Source organism: Anguilla anguilla, chromosome 14 (assembly GCF_013347855.1).
Source record: "Anguilla anguilla isolate fAngAng1 chromosome 14, fAngAng1.pri, whole genome shotgun sequence".
Taxonomy (NCBI): domain Eukaryota; kingdom Metazoa; phylum Chordata; class Actinopteri; order Anguilliformes; family Anguillidae; genus Anguilla; species Anguilla anguilla.
Genome location: NC_049214.1, coordinates 10,228,885 through 10,251,658, shown reverse-complemented (window position 1 = coordinate 10,251,658; position 22,774 = coordinate 10,228,885). Strand labels below are relative to the sequence as shown.

The 22,774-nt window shown below is 40.9% G+C and overlaps 1 protein-coding gene across 4 annotated transcripts in view; it reads left to right on the top strand.

Annotated features, from left to right (window-relative positions):
- fer (fer (fps/fes related) tyrosine kinase) overlaps window positions 1-22,195 on the top strand; it is a 70,228-nt gene extending 48,033 nt beyond the window's left edge. For all 4 annotated transcript variants that reach the window (XM_035391655.1, XM_035391656.1, XM_035391653.1 and 1 more), the window contains 4 exons: window positions 150-273; window positions 12,873-13,027; window positions 13,865-13,987; window positions 14,660-22,195. In XM_035391655.1, the coding sequence (XP_035247546.1) occupies window positions 150-273; window positions 12,873-13,027; window positions 13,865-13,987; window positions 14,660-14,796 (539 nt within the window). In that variant the 3' untranslated portion in view covers window positions 14,797-22,195. The remainder of the gene's footprint in view (window positions 1-149; window positions 274-12,872; window positions 13,028-13,864; window positions 13,988-14,659) is intronic.
- Window positions 22,196-22,774: the final 579 nt, after the last annotated feature.

The window sequence follows — 22,774 nt, the reverse complement described above, 5'->3', positions numbered from 1 at the left end:
TGTCCTCAGCTTATCTTGTCGTATCTATTGCCTGTAAAATTGTTTCTGTAAAAAAAAACACTACATGTATACATTTTTATCAAGTTAATTTAAAGATATTGGAGATCTTTACTGGGTTCATAGTGTATACGCTCTCTTCTTCCTACCAGGAGGGGACTTCCTGTCATTTCTAAGGAAGAAGAAAGAAGACCTGAAAACGAAGCAGCTGGTTAAATTTGCATTAGATGCTGCGGCAGGCATGGCGTACCTGGAGCTTAAGAACTGCATCCACAGGTTTGTAGATCTGTGTGTAGCTGTGTGTTTGAATGCCTTTGTGTTGTGGTCAGTCTGCATTACATCTGCCATAAACTCTTGCCCGATTTCTTAGCTCTGATAACGATGTTAGGCTTGTAACCCATATTGAGTGAAATTTATTTGTTTCCCAGGATAACTATGTCATCATAACAACCCATGACTGTTTTCAGTATGGCAGGGGCAGGTCGTAGTTGTCGAGTTAAGTGCCTGTCCTTTGAGGAAATGTAATTAGAGCTACAAAATCATCGTTTTCAGTCTGTTCCAATCAAACGAACATTTTAATCATTTAATTTTCATTTATATTATCATCTTCTACACAAATGATTAACAGTCATTTTAATGGGCCATGGTCGGCTGTTAAAACGTTCAAAGAGTGCATGGTACCATCAACGAATAGAATTGGATCTTAGGATTGCATTGCCATACTTGTAAATTGGTTTCAACTTTGCAAGCAATACAAGCTTGCAATGCAATTTATGGCACAGCGCCCTGAAAGCGTGTTCAGAGGTGTGCTTTTTGCGTGTGGTCGCGCAGGGTTTAGCCGGCCGAGTGTGATGCTCTACCCTTTGATGTCTAATTAGTTTCCTTGCAGAATTGTTCTCGCACCTATTCGAAGGGCGACGGCAGCATTTGCAAAGGCTTCTGGTCTAAATTGGCGTCCCCTTTTTGACGGTCGCGGTGCGCGGTGTGTTTGGACTGCCTCACTAGCAAACACTAGAAGAACCAGCACGGTCTCCAGCTGTTGTACAGTTTTGTTTTTGATCCGTTTGATACCGGCCCCCCTCTGTTTCATAATGGGAAAAATCAATGAAGGAGTATCAATTATTAAATTCCTGAGACTCCCCCCCCGTTGCTGTAATGCATTATTCTGCAAGACGTTCTGAGGTGTTGTGTTGCTGTGATTGCTTTTCAAGGAGACCGGTGACGGCCTACAGCTTGAAACAAACGTGACAGCCCAGAGGTGGTGTAATATTAATATGTGGAGGCTGAAAGAGTGTGTGGTTTCTGTTTGTTTGGAGCGGGTGTGCTGTTTCTCTCTTTCCGTCGGGAATGCCGTTTCATTTCCCTGCATGGAAGCCAGGCAGGGCTTCTCTGGTCACTTTGGCATCTGAAGCGGCCGTTCTCTCAGGCTGAAGGCCCACCCAAGATCACGATCATGTCTGCATTTGCATTTTCCTTCCCAGAATGGCAGCTGTAAGTCATTTTATTATTTTCCCCAAAGTCAGTGTAATGAGTCTATCTGAATTTTTTAAAACCCGTATTTTTTTTTTCGTGTGGCGGGAGAGGAAATGCACCTGGCTACCGGGGCGATGGTGTTGAAAAAAAGCTATGGAAATGGCTTTGCAACTGTGAGGTTGCTGGTTTGATTCCTAGGGGGGGCATTGCCATTGAACACTTTAGTGTAGAGTACTTAAGCTGAACTGCTTTAGTAAATACCCAACTGTATACATGTATGGTACTTAAAAAATGTGAGCTGTGCACATCACCCTGGATATGGGCATATGGTTAATGCCTGACATTTAAGTGTGCTAGAGCGAACAATGGTAACATTTCACATTGTTATTTTTTGTTGAACGGACATGTTCGTGGATCGAGGACATAATTTTGTATAATCGCTTCACGATGTTTCATTACCACTAACAGCTTACCACTAAGCGCCCCCAGACGTTAGATGTCATTTCTGTTGTATACCACTGAAAACATGAGTGATTATGTCACACATTATGAAGTGTACATGCACCTGTATGCTGACCGCGAAGTAATATCCTCACAGGTAGTTTAGGTTATCTTTTTTTGATGTTATGTGGACATAGTGGTATATTAGCATTTGTTTTCATTTTTTTTTCTTTTTTTTTTTGCTTTCTGTAAAGCTTTCCACAGAACATTTTCCAAAATATTTCTGCCTTCGTTGGTAACAGGGACCCATTTCTGCATAACCGTACACATATATTTTCCCCTGTGTTTGTAATCCAATACCGAGGTCACAATTGAATCTGTAGTGAGTGGAGACATCAGTCAGATATACACCATGGAGACTAGATTGTTCTGTCTGCATTCAGTGTGCATTCAAAGCACTGGTTTGTGCAGTCGTTCGATCTGCGGCTTTCAAAATTGATATGGGGGGGAAAAAGTTTCATTAATTTTAGACGTAGGCGTTTTTACGCGCAGAGCGTGATCAATGCAAAGTATTACCCGGGGTGCGGGTGAAATGCATATAATGGAACAGGCCGGCCATGTGTTGTGAGTGCAGCACTGTGGAATGAGCTGATCGTAAAGCAGTGGCTGTCTTATACATATGTGGCGTTGGAATGGAAAACAGTAGAGTGGACCGCCATGGCTGATCCAGCGTTAACCTGTTAATCTAACTAACCGCCTGCCACTGTGATTTGGGCTTGTGTAATTTTTTAACTCAAAGGGACCCAAATGCCCTAGTAAATCTCTGCTGCTTATCACAGGATTTCCCACTCAATTTGGCGTGAGTTAACAATCCTCGGGGAACGTGGGTCCGTCTTTCAGAATTTGGCTCCAGCATTCTTTGCCTGTACAGTGAACTGTATGTTTGGGACAAAGACTTTTAATGCCAGCCCCCCCCCCCCCCCCCCCCCCCCCATCTCAGGCCACCATAATTTTTGGGCCATATTAATGTTATGTAAATGAAAGTAGTCATGTTTAGCACCTTCTCACCTATCCTTTGCATGCAATGGCTGCTTGAACCATAGACGTCACCAGGCGCTGAGGATCTCCTCTGGTGGTGCTCTGCTAGTCCTGTGCTGCAGCCATCTTCAGCATCTGCTTGTTTTCGGGGCTAGTTACCTTCTCGTCAGCATATGAAATGCATGTTCATTTGGATTCAGATCAGGTGAATGACTTGGCCAGTCTAGAAATGTCCAGTTTTTGTTTTTTTTTATTTTCTGTTTAACTATTGAGCAAAAGCAGTTGTGCAGCATGATTTGCTTTACTGTTATGCTTAAGGGCGACAAAAGGTGTTGAATAAACCGCCTTATTTTGACGTTTTAAAGAGATGAAATGCTCCCAGTGGGAGGTTGGTACTGCTGTCAGGCCTGTCTGTGTCTGTGTGTGTGTGTGTGTGTGTGTGTGTGTGTTTGTGTGTGTGAGAGAGAGAGAGTCTTCCTAGCGCAGAGTGGGGGTAGAGCCTTTCTGATTTGTGGCATAGTGAAAATGTCCTACTTTGACTTTTCATGCTGAATTCTTGTTAATGCAACTTGAATCCTTGTAAAACTTGTGAAAGGGAAAGTTATGCTACCTACTTAAGTTTTTAAAAATCATTTTTGTTATATTTTTTGCAGGATGATGTAATGATTTAATGTGTGGTTGAACAATGGAAACCAGGAGCAAGTATTCTTATTCTCTCTAATTAAATCTGCATGTGGTAGAAATATTTAAAGTAGGGATGGGCATTTGGGCAAATTTTAGTATTTGTGTGCTCATAGAGATGATATGCAACAACCCTGGCATTATAATCATCAGTACTGTTGCATTTGTTTATTAAATTATTATAATAATTATAGTAATAATAGCAATCCTTCCTTTTTAAAAAAATGCACAACAAGTTAATTGCTAGAGCCACATATTTGTGGTCTATCTTTAAAATTAAAATTTTTGAATCATTTAACACTTGCCATTTGAATTTCTTTACTGCAGGATTTCTTGCAGTGCTATACAGAAATACAGTATATTTGGTTGGGCTTCAGCTAGAACTAAAATGAAGAGAAATGAGTAGACGTGAAATAAGAATTAAATCAGTCAAAACTAGTGAAAAGAAAGACATGTTAGCTCCCTGGTTTTTTGCCCATCTCAAGGGGATTTCATTGAAATTCTGAGTATTTCATGCTGACATTTCCTAGTTTTCTGCGTTTTTTTCCATCAACGTCTGCATGTCATTTTGATTTGTGTTTTCCAGTATTGCCGTTTTCTTTGCTTTTCTGAGATGCAAAAATGTGTATAGTATGTAGAATAGTGATATATCTAGCATTACAATGATTTCTATTGTTTGAGTTAGATTTAATTTTTATTTAATCCATAATGATTTTTTGCATGTACACAATTATACACGTTTAACTACACCCACCCCTAATTTAAAGCTATACTGTCTCATCTGTGTTAACCTCCCGCTGCTGCTGGAATACATTTTAGAAAGCTGTTTCCTGGTTGGGTTAAGTGAGATTTATTTTTGTTACATTGCTGTAGTTTTTCAGTTGTGCTATGCACCTTATTGTTTTTTGTTGTTGCTTTTTGGCAGTGTGCCTCCTTTTCAAGTTGCCAACGTATTTTTCACGTCCACAAAACTTTGTTTAGCTTGCAGACTCAATTCTGACCCCTCTTATGAAAAGTGCATCACATCCGCCTGCACTTCACCGTGCATAACAATGAAGGAGAGTTGGCATGGCGGACGGAATGTAGCGCTGGGTCTTATACAGGCCCATCCATGCAGTGGTTTTATCTGAGATCTCCAGCTCTGATTCGATTCAGGGTAAAACTGTGGGTAGCCTAAGCTCTCCTCCGCAAATATTAAAGCCGTTCGCCATTGTGATCACAAAAACGCAGTCATAACTCAGATATCAATTGCTGGAGGATCTGTCACACAAAATTGAAGGAGTAAATACAAAGGACAGGTAATATTTCACTACCGACACAAGTTTTGATTATTCCTGAAACTCGGTGCGTGCGTGCTGAGACCCTGCATTGGGCTAACGGCATAGAATAAGGCCATGAATCAGGCGCTCGCAAGCTAAGATGATTGCCGTCGCGAGTACCTGCAGACTGCAGTGCAATTTATTGCGAGTCGAGAAGTGGAATCGCATTTGGAGTCGGGCTTCAGGAGCGGAACTTAAAGGGAGGACTGCCAATAGCCTATAAAAAATGGCAATCCGGCAATTTAACGGTGGCGCAGCTGTTTCTGTGCAAACTGTTTCCTGTTGAACTCGAGGGCTCCTGGTTTTTATCTTTAAATCATCTGTAGTGCCTCATAATGTTTACTGAGGGCGCTGTATCTACTGATGCACAGACTATACGGGTCAGTGAATTTTGAGCATTCATTAAAAAAAAGACAAGAAAACGGGCCCAAGACAAAAAAAAAAGAAAGTGGTAGCCGGAGGTATAGGACCAGTGGATGAAAAAAGATGCACTGGCAGCAAAATCAAAGTTCAAAAGGAGAAAAATTTAGACAAAATTATTTATCTGTGGCAGAACATTGCTTAAATTTGATGGCTGGGAATAGCTTTGCTTAACATGGCTTAGCTTAACATAGTTTATCATACTATGACCGCTTAGTTTCTAAACTTGTATCCAAGTCTAAAAAATCAGTCAAAATTAAAAGGGTATGTATTGATACCTTGCTAACCTCAAAATATGAATTAAACAGATTGCCTGTCCATGCATTATTTTTGATACATTTACCCTACAGTCTACCACATAGATTACCCATATTCCCTTGGCTAATAACCATACAGATGCCCAACTAAAACCTTAAGTTCTCTGTGTGCCATTGATTATGCATGGAGTATCGAGTTTAAGGTAGGAAGTGCAGAGTGTTTCCCATATTTCATATTCTTTGAAAGTTGCCTGCACACCCACCAGAGGCAACTTCATCTCACGTATCTCCAGCCTGCTTTAGCCTTGTGGGTCGTGTCAAATCTATTATAATCATATTTTGCGCACTCTGAACCACATTTCCATGTACGGGGCCCCTGGAATTAGCCTTCTCTCCTGCTCAAAAATTTTTGCAGATGCTTTGTGAATCATGAGGCTCTGCAATTGGCTGAGCCAGGAGGGCTTGATCTGAGCCTTGGCCCGATGTGCCACTCTCCCTGCACTGAGCTACGTGAGCTGAGGGGTGAATGCGCCCACTCCAGGTCCACCTGAAGGGATTCTGCAGGCAGATCTCATTTGAAAGATCAGCCTATCAGCGCCAGGTGCACCTCAATGTGTGTCCAGGACTTGCAATTTTCATTTCTGGTCTCGGGTCTGGTATATCTCCCTTCTCTGAACAAATTAGGAGCACGATTCATGCGAAAGGTCAAAATATTTTAGAGTAAGATTAGGAGACACTTTCCCTCATTTTCCTCATTTACAAGCCATCTCTCTCTCTCTCTCGCTCTCTCTCACTCTCTTTCTTTCTTTCTCTCGCACTCCTGAGCCTTGTGAGAAATGGAGTCTGGTCCAGGGTGGAATTAGGAATGCCGGTGGGTTTAATGGGGTCGCACGCTTGAAATATGGCTCCCATCACAGACAATAAAACAACTCGTGAAAGGAACCTCCATTGCCCTTCAGTTGCAACATTAATAGCTCTGAGCAGAACAACAAAGAAGTTTACAAATGTATATTAAAATTGAGGGCACATGCCATAACTGCCTGAGCACTGCTGTTTCAAGGCAGGTACGGACCAAGAGATAATGAGGCTGAAAAGGTATGGAAAGTGTTTTGATTTTGAATCACCGTTTCTGCCTTTTGGATCTGCCCCTACATTCGGCCTGGGACATTTAGACTCGAGCAGGGTCTTTTAGTGTAAGGTCAGTTGTGTATTCATACATTCTGTGTGGTAATTTTTTGGGGCTGATTCATCCGTTCGTTAGTTTATAATCCAGTAGCTGCTCGTTTTTAAAATGGCTAATATTTCGATATTTTCTGCTGAATTGACGCACATGCTGTCGGGAGAGTTTCTCAAGGCAGTCAACAAAATTCTCCTAAAAGTGATTTTCCCAGGGATCTTGAGTTTTGGGTGTGTAAATGCAAACCGTTTAAAAGCCCCCCTGCTGCAGTAAATTAAATAACTTTGGCTTCTAACCATGTATATCAGGAGCTTAATTATTTAGAAAGGCTTGCATTTATCTCTGGACAGTTGTTAAGAAGAGATTGAATGTGATTGAGATAATTCTCAGTAGGGTTTTTATTTTGGATAAATATTCCAATGAATGTAGTAAACCACTTTATCCATGCTTTATTTGGAGAACAAATCTGCTAATTAAAACAATTTATGTGAGCAGATGGCTTATTTTATTAAGGCATTGTAAAAATATGTACATCGGCCCTGCTTTGCCATACAAATAACTTTTTTTGTCCCAACTTTCCTACACTGGAACAGTGAAGCAGGAAAGATGGGATCTTGCCAGGACTCTGTCCTCTATCTATGTTTGTCCTTCTAAAATACACAACTCCAGTCTGGATGCGCATTTTGTTTTGCGGGGATCACAGTTCATCTTGAGATGTTCGTACTGTGGACATATTATTAACCGTGAGCTTATCTTTTGAGATTTACTCTTTAAGGTGAAGTGCGTTTGCATGTGTTATTAGGGTACTGTTTGGTTTAATTGTGAAGATATGTACTTTCAAAAGGTGAATGTGTTCCAGGGCCTCTGAAAATGCCAAGTCCGATTCCGTGTACTCTCACAGATAAAGGTTAAGAGGTCTTTCATTATTATGCATAGGCCTTGGCGACCGTTAATCGGCCCTTCCAGGAGATATTAACTAGTGGCCATTCCTTATAATCCTTAAATGCGCCGGTATTCTTCTTGATTCATTTGAATTATTCTCAGTGCTTTTATTTGGTCAATGAAGACAAATGATATTCTACCCTCTCTTAATGCAATTTTGCGCATCACACAATGTGAAAAAGCTCTGCCTTTTTCTTCCAAGTGGACTCCCTGACTCTGCAGAATGATAAGGCTTCTATTTCAATCATATTTTAAATAAAGGTCAAAGGAGGCGAATGCAATTTTAGGCTTTGGTGTGGAAATATATTCCATTATGTACGTCAGTGCCAGGAAGATTAAGCCGTACTGAATACAAGATTAGAGACTTGCTTTTAAAAACTTGTTGATATATTTATTTTTGCCATACACTGCTATAGGCTCAACTGGAAAAGCTCCCATCCAGATAATAAAAAGTTGCCATGGCCTCCAAATGGAAGCACGTCAGGATGCTTCCCAACTTCTAATACATTTCTTCTTCCGGACACCTAACATCTCATTTCCATTAAATTTCTGAAATTTATTTATTTATTTTTTGATATGTTACTTCTTGAGTGTTTCCAAAAATAATACCTGTGAAATTAAAATGAATGTGATGGCAATGTTCCAGAATTGTAACATTACGATTTTCATTAAACCAGGGAGGGGGGGGGGGGGGAGGGGGCAAAATGGGAATATTTGTGCATTTGTCACTCAGCTGCGGAAAACATGAAATGAGTTCCCCCCCGCCCCCCCATACACCCCGAAACAAGCTGCTAAAGAGGACAGATAGAGGAGAGTTCCCTTTATCAGCTGCACTCAGGTTTGTGTTGTTGTAAAATGGGAAAAAGCAATTAACCCTGCCCTTTAAAAAAAAAACGAATCACCAGCACTTTGTTTGTTTTGCTCTATGCTAGAGAATTGTGTGACAGAAGTATACATAAAAACACCCATGCGCCACACAACTTATGAGACTTAGAACTACACTACTATATTCTGTAATTCTGCATCAACAGCCCCCTGTTTGTGTGTGTGTGTGCATTCTGACCCATGAAATGCATTTCCGTCTATCTCATTTAGGGCCATCCAGCATAGCAAAAACAGCAGGGGTGGCCCTTTCCATTCCACTGTTTACGGGCCTGTCAGATTTCAAATTAGCATTGCACCGGTGCTGCATCTCCTCAACGCGGGGTGACTTAAGTGCACACTGGTAAACATAATTTGCCCAGGTAAAAGGTAATCTGAATGGAAAGAGAGCCACTGAAGTTTGCCTTCTGTGTTCTTCTGATCTAATCATTTTCATTGCTCTTACTTATCGCGCAGTTTCCGTGAGTGACAGTCCAATACACCCAACCCCTGCCTGGAGAAGACAGTCAGCACAAATGCCAGCATTAACTTCTTGGAAAATATGGGAGTAGCGGCCTCGTTTCAGCCCATCTGTAAGACGCCACTAATCCTGGAGGCAGTTATACACTGGAGTGTAAAATTGAAATCCCAACCGCGGAGATGCAGAGCGACGCTCACACAGCCTCCGATGGTGTCAGTGTCACTACCGCTGGTGGATCCAGATGCGCGAGGTCTAAGCACTTACTCGGTTTTAGGAGGGACGTTTGGTTTAAATATTGCATCTTACGGAGAAATAATGCTGTGTTGGCACAAGCTACAGCAAAGCAGAAAAACTGACTGTGTCGCTGAAAAGCCTGTTTTTAATAGCCATGTTTTTAGGATGCCTCTGTAAATATCAGTTCCCGTTCTCAGCCGGTCTGTACTGTGCTCTCAATGTGTTGTGCTGCGCAGAAATAATAACATGGCTTTGGCGAGCAATCGGGGTTTGACAGTGTCAAAATGTATATTGTAAAAAAAAATATATATATATATATATATATATATATATAAGTTCCTGCCAGTCCTTATGCTTCTAATAGTATAGCTTAGAAACTGTAGATAAGAAAGCTTTGGCTTGACTTACAAAAATAAGAAAATGCACACAAAACCTCCACACATTTTTTATACCTTTGTTTGAAAAACAAGGGGAGCTGCATACTGTAGCAGTCGACAGGACACTGGTAGAGATTTGCCTTAAGGAAACCCAGCCTTGAAATTACAAGCATATCAGCCGTCCCTCGACATTGACAGAAACCCAGATCAGAATCTTATCTGTTTAGTAGAGGGACATTAACTGAATTAAATGTGCATGCAAAGGGGGCATGGAAAAGGATTTGTGTTGTGAAATTCGCAGCCGTTTGATTCATCAAAACATTGTCAGAATAGCGTGGTCCCGCTTGTCAGTGTCGCACCCCCCCGCCCCAAGCTGTCGGACAGATGGATAAACACCAACGTGTTTTTCCCCCCTCTTCTTCTCCTCCTTCGTTTTCATATCCTCCGTCATTTGAAAGCCGTACCTTCCCCAGAGCTGGGCTCGGGGGAAGATTTATGATCACAGCCATTTCATCTGATACTGTTGAGCTGCCGCTTGGTCGTCAGCCAGCGTGTGGCTCATCCACCCCCCGCATGCCCCACCCCACCCCCCTCCTTATGTGAAACTGTGTGACGTGATGACTGAGGTGGCCACCTTGAACAGGTCAGTCCAGGGGCCCAGTCCAGTGGCAGGTAATGCACTTTTTACTGTCAATAGAAAACCCTTCTGTAGGCATATACCCAGTGACCAAGGCCAATCCCACTAGCCCACATCACTGTTAATAATATAATGCCTTAGCTTTACATCATTGCATTGCATCAGCCTGCTGACTGGGAATCTCAGAGAGGGTTAGCAAATGCACTTGATTTATGTTCACTAGCCTGCCAAACCACACAGGTGTGTAGGCCCCCTACTGTGATTGTATCGATACTCATTTCAACACGCAAATATTTTAAAGGTCATTTCCCAAAAGAACAGCCTACATGACCCTCCAGCTTTTCATCGAGTTTGCTCTTCGGATAGCTCTTCTGTGGTGTTTGGAGCATGTCCTCCTCTAATCCCCATGCATGCAAATGAAGGTCGCTTTGCTTCTTAGCATAAGTAAGACATTCAGACGCATCGGAGTTGAACGGACCCTTGAAAGGCTTGCTGCAGTATCTCTCGCAGCATGCTGTAGAGATCGAACCGCCTCGGCGGGAAGCTCACCGGCTGCCTCTTCCTCAGAGAGCTTGGTCATGGAGGTCTCATTTAAAATGAGTGAGGAGGTGGAAATTCAGCAGCCAACCCCACAGGGCGACCCTCTTGAGACCCTCGAACAGGCCCTGTTCCTCACCTCTACAAATCAATTCATTTTCAATTCCCAGAAAGGTTTTCACAAGAAAATAGTGTGTTGTTGATATAGATATACATGTAGAGTTAAGTACATTAAGGTGTATAGATTAAATTACAATTTGCGGAGACCGCACTGAGCATGTAAGAACATTCCCAGTACAGAAATCAAAGCAAGGATGTTTTTTTTGGTTGAACTTCAACGGATATAATTGTCATAATTTAATTGTGTGGCTGTATGTAAAAAAAAAAGATTCTCAGATGGCACTGAAGAGCATTATATCTGCAAAGTCTTCCACCATGTATGCTTACTTGTAAGACTAATATATGAGCAGTGATGCAGTCCCATATTGTTGTTAGTAGGTTCATTCAGTCCTAGTATAACCACAGTATGGTAGTTGCCAGCAATATATTTTCATTGATTTAATGCAGATGCTTAAAATGGGTGTTCACTGATTAGACCACATGGAAACAAGTACAATGACATGTATTGAATTTCAAGATAGTATTACTGTATGCTTCTATCAATAGACAGATTTTTGCTATATAACTCTAAAGTACAGCCACCCGAAATCAAAAAACAGTTTTGTCCCTAAATTAATTGTTAAAATTAGCTGCTTCACAGTCTTGAAGGACATACTGATGACAAAACCAAGGGCCTTCAATTTACTTCCACTTCGGTTCATGAAATGTTAGGCATTTTGTAAGTTGTATGCTTTACAATTGAAGTAAAGTTGAAGGTCCTTGGTTTTTGCCAACAGTATGCGTTTTTCTAAATGGAAATAGAAAACTACTTTTCCAAAAAATAATCTCATGAGGAATACATTTGAGGGACAAATTTAAAGTTGTGTTTTTCCCCATATTGTGTTGGTTAATATTTTTTGGGGTGAGTTGTTAGATTTGGGATGGCAGGCAGCTATGGTGGTTAGTATTATTGTTTTGATGTTGGATTGGGAATGGTTCATGTGATGGTTTGGTTGAATTCATTCTTTGATGTCAGTTGTTAGATTGGGAATGTTGAGCGGCTGTGTCAGTTAACGTGGCTGTGTCGGATAATGGCATTTTTGGGTGTCGGTTGTTAGATGGGGAATGTTGAGCGGCTGTGTCAGTTAATGTGATTGTGTCAGTTAACGGCGTTTTTGGGTGCGAGGCGTTTTATTGGAGGGGGCCTCCCTCCCCATGCCGCCAGGCTGCACAGGAGGCTGGCCTGGATTCTGCTGCTCTCAGAGTCATTACCCTGACAGCATGGGGGAGACTGATGGCTCACACAGACACGGGGTCAAAGGATGTAAGATTCCCCTCTGTGTGTCTTCATTACTGTGCTTCTTGGCACCAGGACCTGAATTAATTACTTTAAGTGTATGGGTGTAGGGTATGGCATGTGAGCAGCTCTAATGAGGCGGGCGGGGAGGGCGGGGAGTGGGGGTGGGGGTGGGGAGGAGGGGCAGAGCGGAGCGGGCTGGACTGTCATTTTCGTCACACAGCTCGGTTTGAGCTTCTTATTTGCGAAAACTCTCAGGAAACAACAGCACGCAATTTCCAGGCGTCTCAACTCGAGCGCTTCGGACCGTTGCCGCTCGGTCTTCAGCCGGATTCCACGGAGGCTGTTTTGACGGGGGAGGCGGGTTCGGCCCGTCCGCCGATACGGGACGGGCCCCCCTCAGGGGCACAGTTCTGAACCCTGACCTTTTCTGGTTCCTGACCCAAATCACAGAGTGATTCCGCACCACTCCATCTGACAGAAGTGAAAACGGCTCAATCTCCCCAGGGCCTGTGTAATCCCCCCCCCCCACCCACACACCCTCAATCACAGCTGATGGAGCTGGAGGAGTACAAACATGATAGTGTTCCTTAATCTCACACAGGGATCTTGCTGCAAGGAACTGCCTGGTGGGAGAAAATAACTTGTTGAAGATCAGCGATTTCGGGATGTCGAGACAGGAGGATGATGGGATATACTCCTCGTCTGGCTTGAAACAGATTCCCATCAAGTGGACGGCACCGGAGGCTTTGAATTATGGTGATTTCTAAGCCTTAATCTTTCTGTGTTTTTAAACAATAGTATTGTTTGTGGTTTATGTTATACTGAATATGAGAGTTATTCTGTAGTTCTATACTTTATTATATACAGCATCCCCCATTAATATATCTTGCTTAAATGATTCATTGGTTATGTTGGACATTTTGTTGCAAACTGGGTTACTGTAACCTGATTCACCATTCTATAAAATTTGCTTCAATATAATGCATAGATGGTGACTGTATATAGTGGATGTATTTATATAATAACAAAATAGCCAACTCCACCAACCAACAACTTCTTTGCTTTCTGAAAGTAGATGAAAGATACAAAATTTAGCAGTTATTTTGTTATCAGAGACTAGAAAGTACATCTGGTAACATTAAAGTATGGTAGTTAAAATAAATAGTTACACACAGGGGGTAAAGCCCGGAGCTCACGTTTGGATATTTGGATATTTTACCCAAACAGGAAAGGCACTGACAGAGTTTCCACTGATATTGAGAGAATTCCGTTGTCAAAAACAGCCGTCCTCTTTGGACTAGTCGTGCAGGAGGCACTGCGGGCATGTTGTGCACGAAACAGAAAATGGAGGGAAACCTACACGTGCTCTGCTTTGGCGTTTCCCTGTCTGTCAGAGGGAGCGACTGTCATTTTATTTATTTAATTTTGGTACGATCTCGTCTGAAAAGCGGATTTTCGTTTATTTTGAAACTTGGGGAAACGTTGACGTCTGTGAACGAGGCCGTTTTTCCGCCGTTGGCGCCTGAGCGCGCCGGTCGGGCAGGGAGGAGCAGCCCTTCATCCCCCCCCCCCCGCGCTTGTGTCCGCTCACAGGGAGATACAGCTCGGAGAGCGACGTGTGGAGCTACGGAATTCTCCTGTGGGAGACGTTCAGTTTAGGAGTCTGCCCTTACCCGGGGATGACCAACCAGCAGGCACGGGAACAGGTGGAGAAAGGTAAGTGTACTGTTCCCGATATTGACCAATTACCACATTACTGTTATTGAGGAAAATCATTTTTTCATGGCATCTGCTACATATTTTCAGTAATTGACTTGCTAATAGATTAGGACTTCACATTAGGACTTCTTATTGTTTTCTGGCATTTAACTGCAAGTAACCTTCCTTGTAAAGATGAGTAAATAAAGACAGAATTTGAGAGGTAGGTTAGTGCTTGTGCAGCTGGTGCTTCAGATACAATTTCCTTTGATCAATCAATTTGTGCTGTGTATATTTCAGTCACAAATCAGTGTTTTGGGCCAGCCACTCAGAAAACAGCGAAATGTCACTACCATTTGATTATTGTGTGTCTACTGTGTCAACAGAAAAGCATATGTCCCTGCTGACTGTGCCATCCTGTTCCCTTTCCCAGTCTTCCTGGCACAAGTGATGAACAGAAAATGTCTCTCTTGACAGACTTACATCTTTCACCTGTATCATTTGTGTTTGTTCGTATTTATCTGAACATTCAGGGGTGAAATGCCAGCATAATTGCATTTCTGTCTCACCTATGCCCTCTCCTGAGTCTCTGGGCTATCTTTGTGTACCAGTAGACCATAATTTACTTTTTGTGAACTCTCCAGCCAGGTTTCGTAAAACTATTTGCATTTGTGCTCCTTGGCAACGCAGGGTACAGGATGACCTGTCCGCAGAAGTGCCCAGAGGAGGTCTACAAGATCATGCAGCGGTGCTGGGAGTACAAACCGGAGAACCGCCCCAAGTTCGCCGACATACAGAAAGAACTGGCCTCGATTAAGAAGAAATAGCGTCGGTGGGGTGGGGCGGAGAACAGTGCACCGCGTTCAGGTGAACCCCCACACACCCAGAGACGTACCGGCACCAGCACTCGTTGCGGCGCCAACACTTTTTTCTATCGCGATTGTACAGTCCTCTACAGTTTGACACACGTTAACTGCGTTTGATGGTCTATGCAACAGCTGCTTTGAGCCATTGACAAAAAAAAAAAAAAAAAAGGATTCCTGTCTCAGGCAAGGTCAAAACTCCCAGCATTCCTCGGCAGTGCATTACTGTCCAGAACCTAGACATACTTTTACTGAATGATAGTAAACCTTGGAATAAGGCAGAGGCTATGATACGTATGTTTGTTTTTTCTTGTTTTGTTAAGTTATTGTTTATGACACGGGGTGAAATGTTAAAGAAAACCAGCAGTGCCACTCAAGTCAATGCCAGGATTTCAGCTGAAGTGCTGCGGTTAGTCACATTCTCACACTGTGAGCTGCTGTCTCACAGGAGGATACCTTCTTAAGAGCTATACCCCCATATACCCCTCTGTGGGACCTATCACTGTTCAGTGAGGAGTAAGCTTGTGTTTTTCTGTCCTATGGAGTGCTCAGTGCATGATTCTGATTTGCTTTGACCAAAGCCCAGGTGATAAGAAAAAAGAAAAATGATTGTAAGATCCATTGTGGGTTATTATATTGATATTAGATATGCCATAATTTGATACTGGGCTCTAAGCGAACGGTTTGATTAAAATCTGGACTATTTTATTTCAGACTTACCTCGCACCTCTCTAAGTGCTGAAACAGCTCACAGTGCATTTTGGGTTTTTGGTTTGTTTAATGTTTTTCATCTGCATTCAGTCAGGAATGTAGCCACAGATGAAGCAATTCTTCAGTGATTGTGAGAACTTAATTTGAATGGCATTCGCCCCAGTACTACATGGACACCGGTATACTCTGAAGAATGTATGCTAAACAAGTGCCATAAGTAATTTGTTTCTGTACTGATCCAGGATGAGGCTGTGAAATGGAAGAATGGTTCAGGTGCATCTTTTACAGTAGGGACATCACAGTCGGAGTACTGTGAACAATTAGAAAAAAAAAAAAAAATGTCTGCTTCTTCAGAAAATAAACATTTTGCATGCATTCTGTTAGATCTCATTGTGCTGCTAATGTTCCTAATGTAATTTTTATGCTCTCAAAAGTGCATTGGAATGTTTAGAATTGATTCCCACGAGTTCAGGTTGACGCTATCCCATTACCAAGTGAGGGGCTTGGCGTGAAATTCACAAGAATAGCGGAAAAGGCATTTTTGATGTGCAGTTTTCAATTACCGAATAAAATGAAATGACCTGGAAGTCAGTTCTATTCCATGTTGAGCCATGTTGAGATTGGATGTGGTGTGCATAGCACGTGGGTCAGCTTTGACTGCCTATGTCTCCTGGCTGGCAAATGGCTCATAGTCCTTTCCTCCATTTCCAAATCTTCTAGAATCAGAAGTTGTGAGACCAATTAAATATTAATTTTGTAGTATTTATATTGTATAACCCCCCCAAAGGCAACTTTCGGAAAGATTGTATTGAAAGCTGCAATCATGTTATTCTCTCTCTAGTATATTTTCTTTGTGTTTCACTGCAGAAGAATATTAGAACGTTCGTTTTACCGGGGGCTGTGGATATCTTTAAACGCTATGTTAAAAAACAGCCAAGTTGTTTTCAGTGTTTGACGTCACTGTGCCGGAGTATTCTGTTTTAAGGCCATATTATTAATTTAGATTATAAAACCTTAATGTAACAAACTGCACAGCCAAAAAAGGCATAAAATCCATGGCTCTTTATCTGGCTGTTCACCATCTTTAAATCCTACCTTATGACCCAATCAAACAAAAGTTCTTAAAGAGAGAATGGTTAAATATATCAGTGCCTAGTTGTGAAAAATGTTACCTTCAAGCACATTGATTAGTTTCTGCCAAGGCTCCCGAAACACTTCTCACAGTGTTTCGTTTATTTACTGGAGATTTGTCTGAGGTGTACTGCATGTATTCACTGTATGTTTTCATTTGACTTTGACGCGGGGTGAATTGGAGAGCTTGTTTTTGGTCTAGAACAGCCCCAGGTTGACAGAGTGACAAATCCACTTTGTCAAAATGTAATATCTGTGGAAGTCCTTCTTGCCTTTTTGCTTGTGACAAAACAAAAAGCCTTTTGTTTATTTTCTTCAGAGTGTGCTCAGCATACAGCAGTTTGCCATTCGATAGAAGCATTGGCCATTTCCTTGACTCCTCTATCGGTCTCATACATTACTGTGCCATTAAGCTATTCCTGAAGAACTGATTCATTACCATTTCAAAGCAAGAAATTAAATTACCAGAGGGTCGTTGAGCCCATTAAACACTAGATTATGGCGGTTATAATTACAATTGTTAAGTCTTGCCTATAGGACATTCTCCCATCAGCATCATAATATCCATCTCAAATGCACCCTGGTACTGCTGTTTCTCTCTTGTAGGGACCCCTTTCTCTCTAAGATTAAAGATTAGGCATCATTGAAATAAGCATCATTGTTCTGTATGGTATTAATGACATTAACCTTTGTTACAAAAAAAATGTGAGTATGTGAAGTTGGCAATTTTGTCTCTTATTTGGCTTTTTTTTCCTTGACTGGGCTATGTGGAGATGTGACCATGTTCTAGAGTTGCAGTGGATAACCTATTTTAAGAATGGAGCAGTAGCTAATTGTTCACCATTAATAATAGATGTAGTTTTTTTACACTTCAGCTTCAGTGCAGTTCAAAATGTAGTATTCAGTTTTGGTGAATTAATCATAATCTCATATTGCCTTTTGAAATGCAGATATTCAAAAACTGCATTTCTTTTATGCCTTGAAGTTAACTTGCAAGTGAAAATGACAAGCTAATAACAATCATCAAAATTCCTTTTAGATCATACAGTACTGCTAGTGGTTCATTCATGCTGAACAAGTAACCACCATATCAAAGAACAATTAAATAGAGCCTCCAAGAGTGTTTTTCTTGAGCTGTTTGTAGTCAGTTCCATTGATCTCATGGACATTACTAATCCAGTTTGAAACAAACAACCTATCCTTATTATTTATGGCCTAGATATCTTTTCTGCTAATTTCTGCCTCCAGCTAATTATCATGAACTACAAAGTGCTATGATCATTCAGTTAACTTGTCAAAGCTTTGAAATTTTATTTTAAAAGTATAATTTCCCTTTGCTGATGTAACCTGTGTCTACATTTGCAGTGCCCGGAAGCCTTTAAGAAGTATTATCAAAGGATCATTGGTTCTATTGTTTTGGATTAGCATCCAATGTCTTGATTAAAGGGTTGTTAAGTGCTTGTTTTGGTGGAGTTTTTAGTCTTTCAGGCAATAGCCCAAGAGAAATATACCTGCCTTTATAAAATGCTTTAAATGAAAGAGCTGGAGCGTCCATTTTAAGAGTTCAGCTTAAATTGGAAATTGCTGGAATTCCCATTGCATGGTGTCATTCAGCCAACCAGACTTGAGCACTGAGGGATGTTGCTGCTCTTTGCTGTGCAGTATTGATAGTTGAATGTCTTTCTGATTGAAAGATGGGGTCTAATTGAAAAGCTGAGGCTCCTTGTCAAAGCTGTGGAAGGCAAGCTCCCCGGGGTGTTTATGGTGTGCTGTGGAGGTAATGTTCTGTACTGGAGGAAAGTAGAGCACACACTTTTGGATGAATTATCATAACAAAGAAGGAAATAAAAGGCAGGTATAGAGACACACTGTCAAAGGAGTACATTCTCCCAATACATCTCTTATCAATGCAGAAACCTGCCAGCGCTGACGTTTTAAGACTCATGGGAGAATGCTAGTTGCGGTCAGACCTTGAGATGGTCATTAAAGATATATATAGCAACACTAGAGTCTATACCTGCAGCATAAAAACATGTCACGAGGAGGAGTTCAGTTTTTGGGAGAAACGTAATGCAGAAAATATCACTTTGATGTTGAATTCACTTTGGAAATGGTGACTGTGAGGAGATCTCAGTTGCAGGGATTTTGTGTATTCTAGAACAGGAGCTAAAGTCATATTACTGTCTCCCAACATGCCCCCCCCCTCCCCCACTGTATCTCATTAAGGATTGGAGCTATGCTTCAGAAACAGAGACGCACACGTATGCGCATGTTCACGCACATAAATACGCATACTTTAAAATTGCATGGAATGCATAAGGAATTCCTTACTTAACATAACTGACAAGATGTTTAGACAAGATGCGCAGCGTGAGTCTGGGAGCTGTGCGGAGAGGGAAGGCACACCGCGCTGCGGGGAAGCGTGTCATGCCGTCGCCCGACGCCAGCTCGCGTCAGCCGGTTCCTTCCTGGTGGCGTTCCAACGCCGTAGTGCTCCCTGGGACTGGGAAGCACCACGGTTACCGTGCGATTCCTGAATTCCTTTCGCAGCCGACGGGCTCGAAGTAGTCTCCTGGGTCAGAGCCTCATAACGGCTGGGATATTTCACCCGTGTTGATATTTGTCTCGTCAGCCCTCATTTTAGTCACTGTGGTACATGGAGGTAAAATCTGCCTTTTGGGACTGAAGTCAGATTCACCCTTGTTGTCTCTGCCTTTTCTCATTTTTTCACATCATTACTGTTCTTATCAGGTTTTGATTCTCTAGCAAGGAAATACAAATTCTTTCGGCTTGGATTAAAACAAAATATTTCAGTTAAGCATACTGTAAAGTGTATGTTTACAAAACTGGTTGCAGTTATTTATGGTTTTTGTAATTGTATACTTTTTATGTCTGTGTTTTTGTTTTGTTTTTGCCTTTTTTTCCCCCTAAATCCTCCTTGAATATACATTTAAATCTGAAATTACCATGGATAATTGGATTGGCTCTGCCTAATGAATACAGGTGCAGATTAATTTTTTATGACCAAAGCTACTTGCATACATTGTTTTTTATGTTTGTATTTAAGCTCTTTTTCTATTCTGAATGGTTCTTTACCATCTTATTTTTTACAGAACTTTGCTATACTAAAGGCATTGTAATGCCATGATAAACATGCTCATGTTGTGATGCCAATAATTTTGCATATTTATGTTGAAAATGTTTGACATGTTTCATAATAGATATCTGCAGCTAAGTGTTCACAATTTGTGGTTTCTTGCTGTAAGAAAGCTGGCATTTGCAGAATGCCAAGCCCCACGTTGTCATCTACTATCATCTCTGAGTAAAGTCCTAAGATGCTTTGTATTGTTATGCATGCTTTTTGGACTGTGTTTTGACAAAATATGTTAAAATGGCAGTTTTTCAGAAAAGTTACAATACCTGGTTTTAGAAGTTCTGTAAGAGATGTCTCATATTTGAAACATTAAGGTATATCACAGTGTCATTTCAGTAGTACGTTAATCATGTCCTTACTATTGATTTTGAGACTTACCGTCAAATTTTTTTTCTCATCATTTGTAAATATGTTGTATAAAACTTATATTGTAACAAATTTTCAAATGTCATGTTTCTCAAATACTAATCTGATGAAAAAAGAGCCATAAAATAGGTCCCCTGGTTTGTTCCTGTTCCGTTTATTCACCTTAATCTGAACAATGTAAGTTGGATTTGATTCTGCCATATTTAGGGGAAAAGCCCATTCTCCTTGTACTTTAAGTCTCATGACCACATGAGTATTTTATACATTACATTATACATGTACATATTATACATATAAAAACAGTCTTACCGTACACCCCCCCCCCCCCTACTTTTGTTATAGTGGTCACTGTATGTAATATGTAAGAGAGTGAAAGAGCTCTTATATTTTTTTTCCAATTCAGTACAAGGTCTTGCATTAATAACATTTACATTGCCTGCCAAAAAATACAGCCACAGGTATTCAATTCAATGCCTAAATACCTAAACCAATAATAATGATTTTTGATCATTTTGTCAGTGTTGATAGTGGTGCATTGATAGGAAACCTGGCCAAAGTCTGCAATAGAGGCGTTTGTTGTCAGATTGTGTCCAACACAAATGTGTGTCATTAAGGAGAGTGGATCTGAAGTTTTGGGTATGTTCCAGAACTGCATCTCTTTCTGTTGATAACACATCTGGCGTGTCTTCTGGTCATAGCATCTGGAGTTGTCTCACAACAGCACTTCTCTCTGTGGAAATTGTTTCCATCTAGGAGTTGCCTTTCACGTACCAGTTTTGTGCATGTTTTATCAAAGACCTTACACTGAAACTGCATCATTTCCTACCTCTAAATTACTGTAGGGGGAGGAGAACCTGATCTACAGCTTATACTGTGTTTGAGAATGGTTGTCCCAATTGAGCATGTGTGTATTTCGATGTCTCAGTATGATGTTCATGTTTAACAAAAAATGGGTGTGTGGATAGGAAAAAAACCTTTCAGTATGGAAATGGAGAATGTCTGATATTAGCTACTGGTTCAGCTACATGGTTAATACCAGATTTTTGTGTGCAAAATGATCACAGACTGGACACATCACATGTCGTTTGTGTGTAATTAGTTCTATTTATTCTAGATTGTACTAAACATAGTATTCATGGCATTTTTTGCATCACTTTTTGACATTGTCCTTACTGTCAGTATATGTATTAATGTATGTGTTTTGTATTGATTTTTAATATCACAAACAGAGTGACCAAATTGTAACGTATGTATTTTTTTCTCATGCTAAGACATGGTTGAATTTCCCCCCTAGAATCATGCATATATACACTGCTGGCCATAATTACGAAAGTAACTCATGATATCCAGATTGTGTATTTCGTGTTAGTCACTGGCTCACATTTGACTGAGGCCTTTGCTGTGTGTTTACGTGTTAACGTTCAATTTTTTCATCTGCATATATTACTTTCAAAATGCAAATCTAATGCACATGTTACTCTCTTTTTCAATAGTATATTAATTTTAGATACTGTTACTTAAAATTTAATTTAAAGAAACTGGGATATTTATTTCCACTAGAGAACATTATATTTTGAATGCACTTTTGGCCATTAAAAAAGTACACCCAACAATGAAATGCATAACAATTCTACTGTCATAAATTAATGTATGACCCAACTTATTCTTGGATATTCAGATAAACCCCATATCCTTTAAAAAAAGTGAATATTACACTGGATATAGATGATTATCAATTTGATAGAGATTATATTGATTATTATGGTGCCCCCCTCTAAAAATATTGAGATTGACTGCACAGTGATTCAGTATTTGACGGCTCTTTAATCATATTGTACTTAACAGATAACCTGAGTTGCTGTATATTTTTCTGTTTGTACCTTTGTCCCCACTTGCTTAGAAATAAATGCTCTAATGGTGGACTCCGTTGAATGGATGTGTCCAAAGCCCATGTCTATACTGTATACCTGCAATAAATATCTATGTGTTGTCTCTGTGAAATCTGGTGTGTGTTTGTTTTTCACTCTAGGTGCGAAATTGGTACGGTACTGTCAACCAGAGGAAGTCATATGCTATGTCTGCTATAAGTATGTGCATGTAAATAAAGTGTAAAGGGTGTGTAATGTGCATTTGCATAATATTCACAGGATAATTATGTTTGCTAATTATATTGACAGGTATTTAAATGGGTAAAATGGCTGGGCAGCCTTCAAGAGTAGTTCAGTTTAGCCAGTAAAGTTATTAAACTGTATTTCCGCCACTGTACAGTACTGTACACAGTTTTCAAGGAGGGAAGTAGTTGTCCCACCAGTCTTAGAATGGACCGGCTCACTTCTGCACAGAGAGCTGAAGGCTGAAGCCCAGCCTAGTCTGTCCTGCAGAGGAATAATGCCACATTGCCGAGTCATTAAATAATAAAAGGGGAGCCAGCTGGATGGAGCCCTTTAAAAATGTATTTCCCCCTTCCATTGTACATTTCACAATATGCTTTTCGCTACGGTACATTTACCATGGTATTCAAACTAATTTTGGCTTGAATTTGTCATTTTTGAGGGCTGCTCGCTCATTACTCTCTTAAGG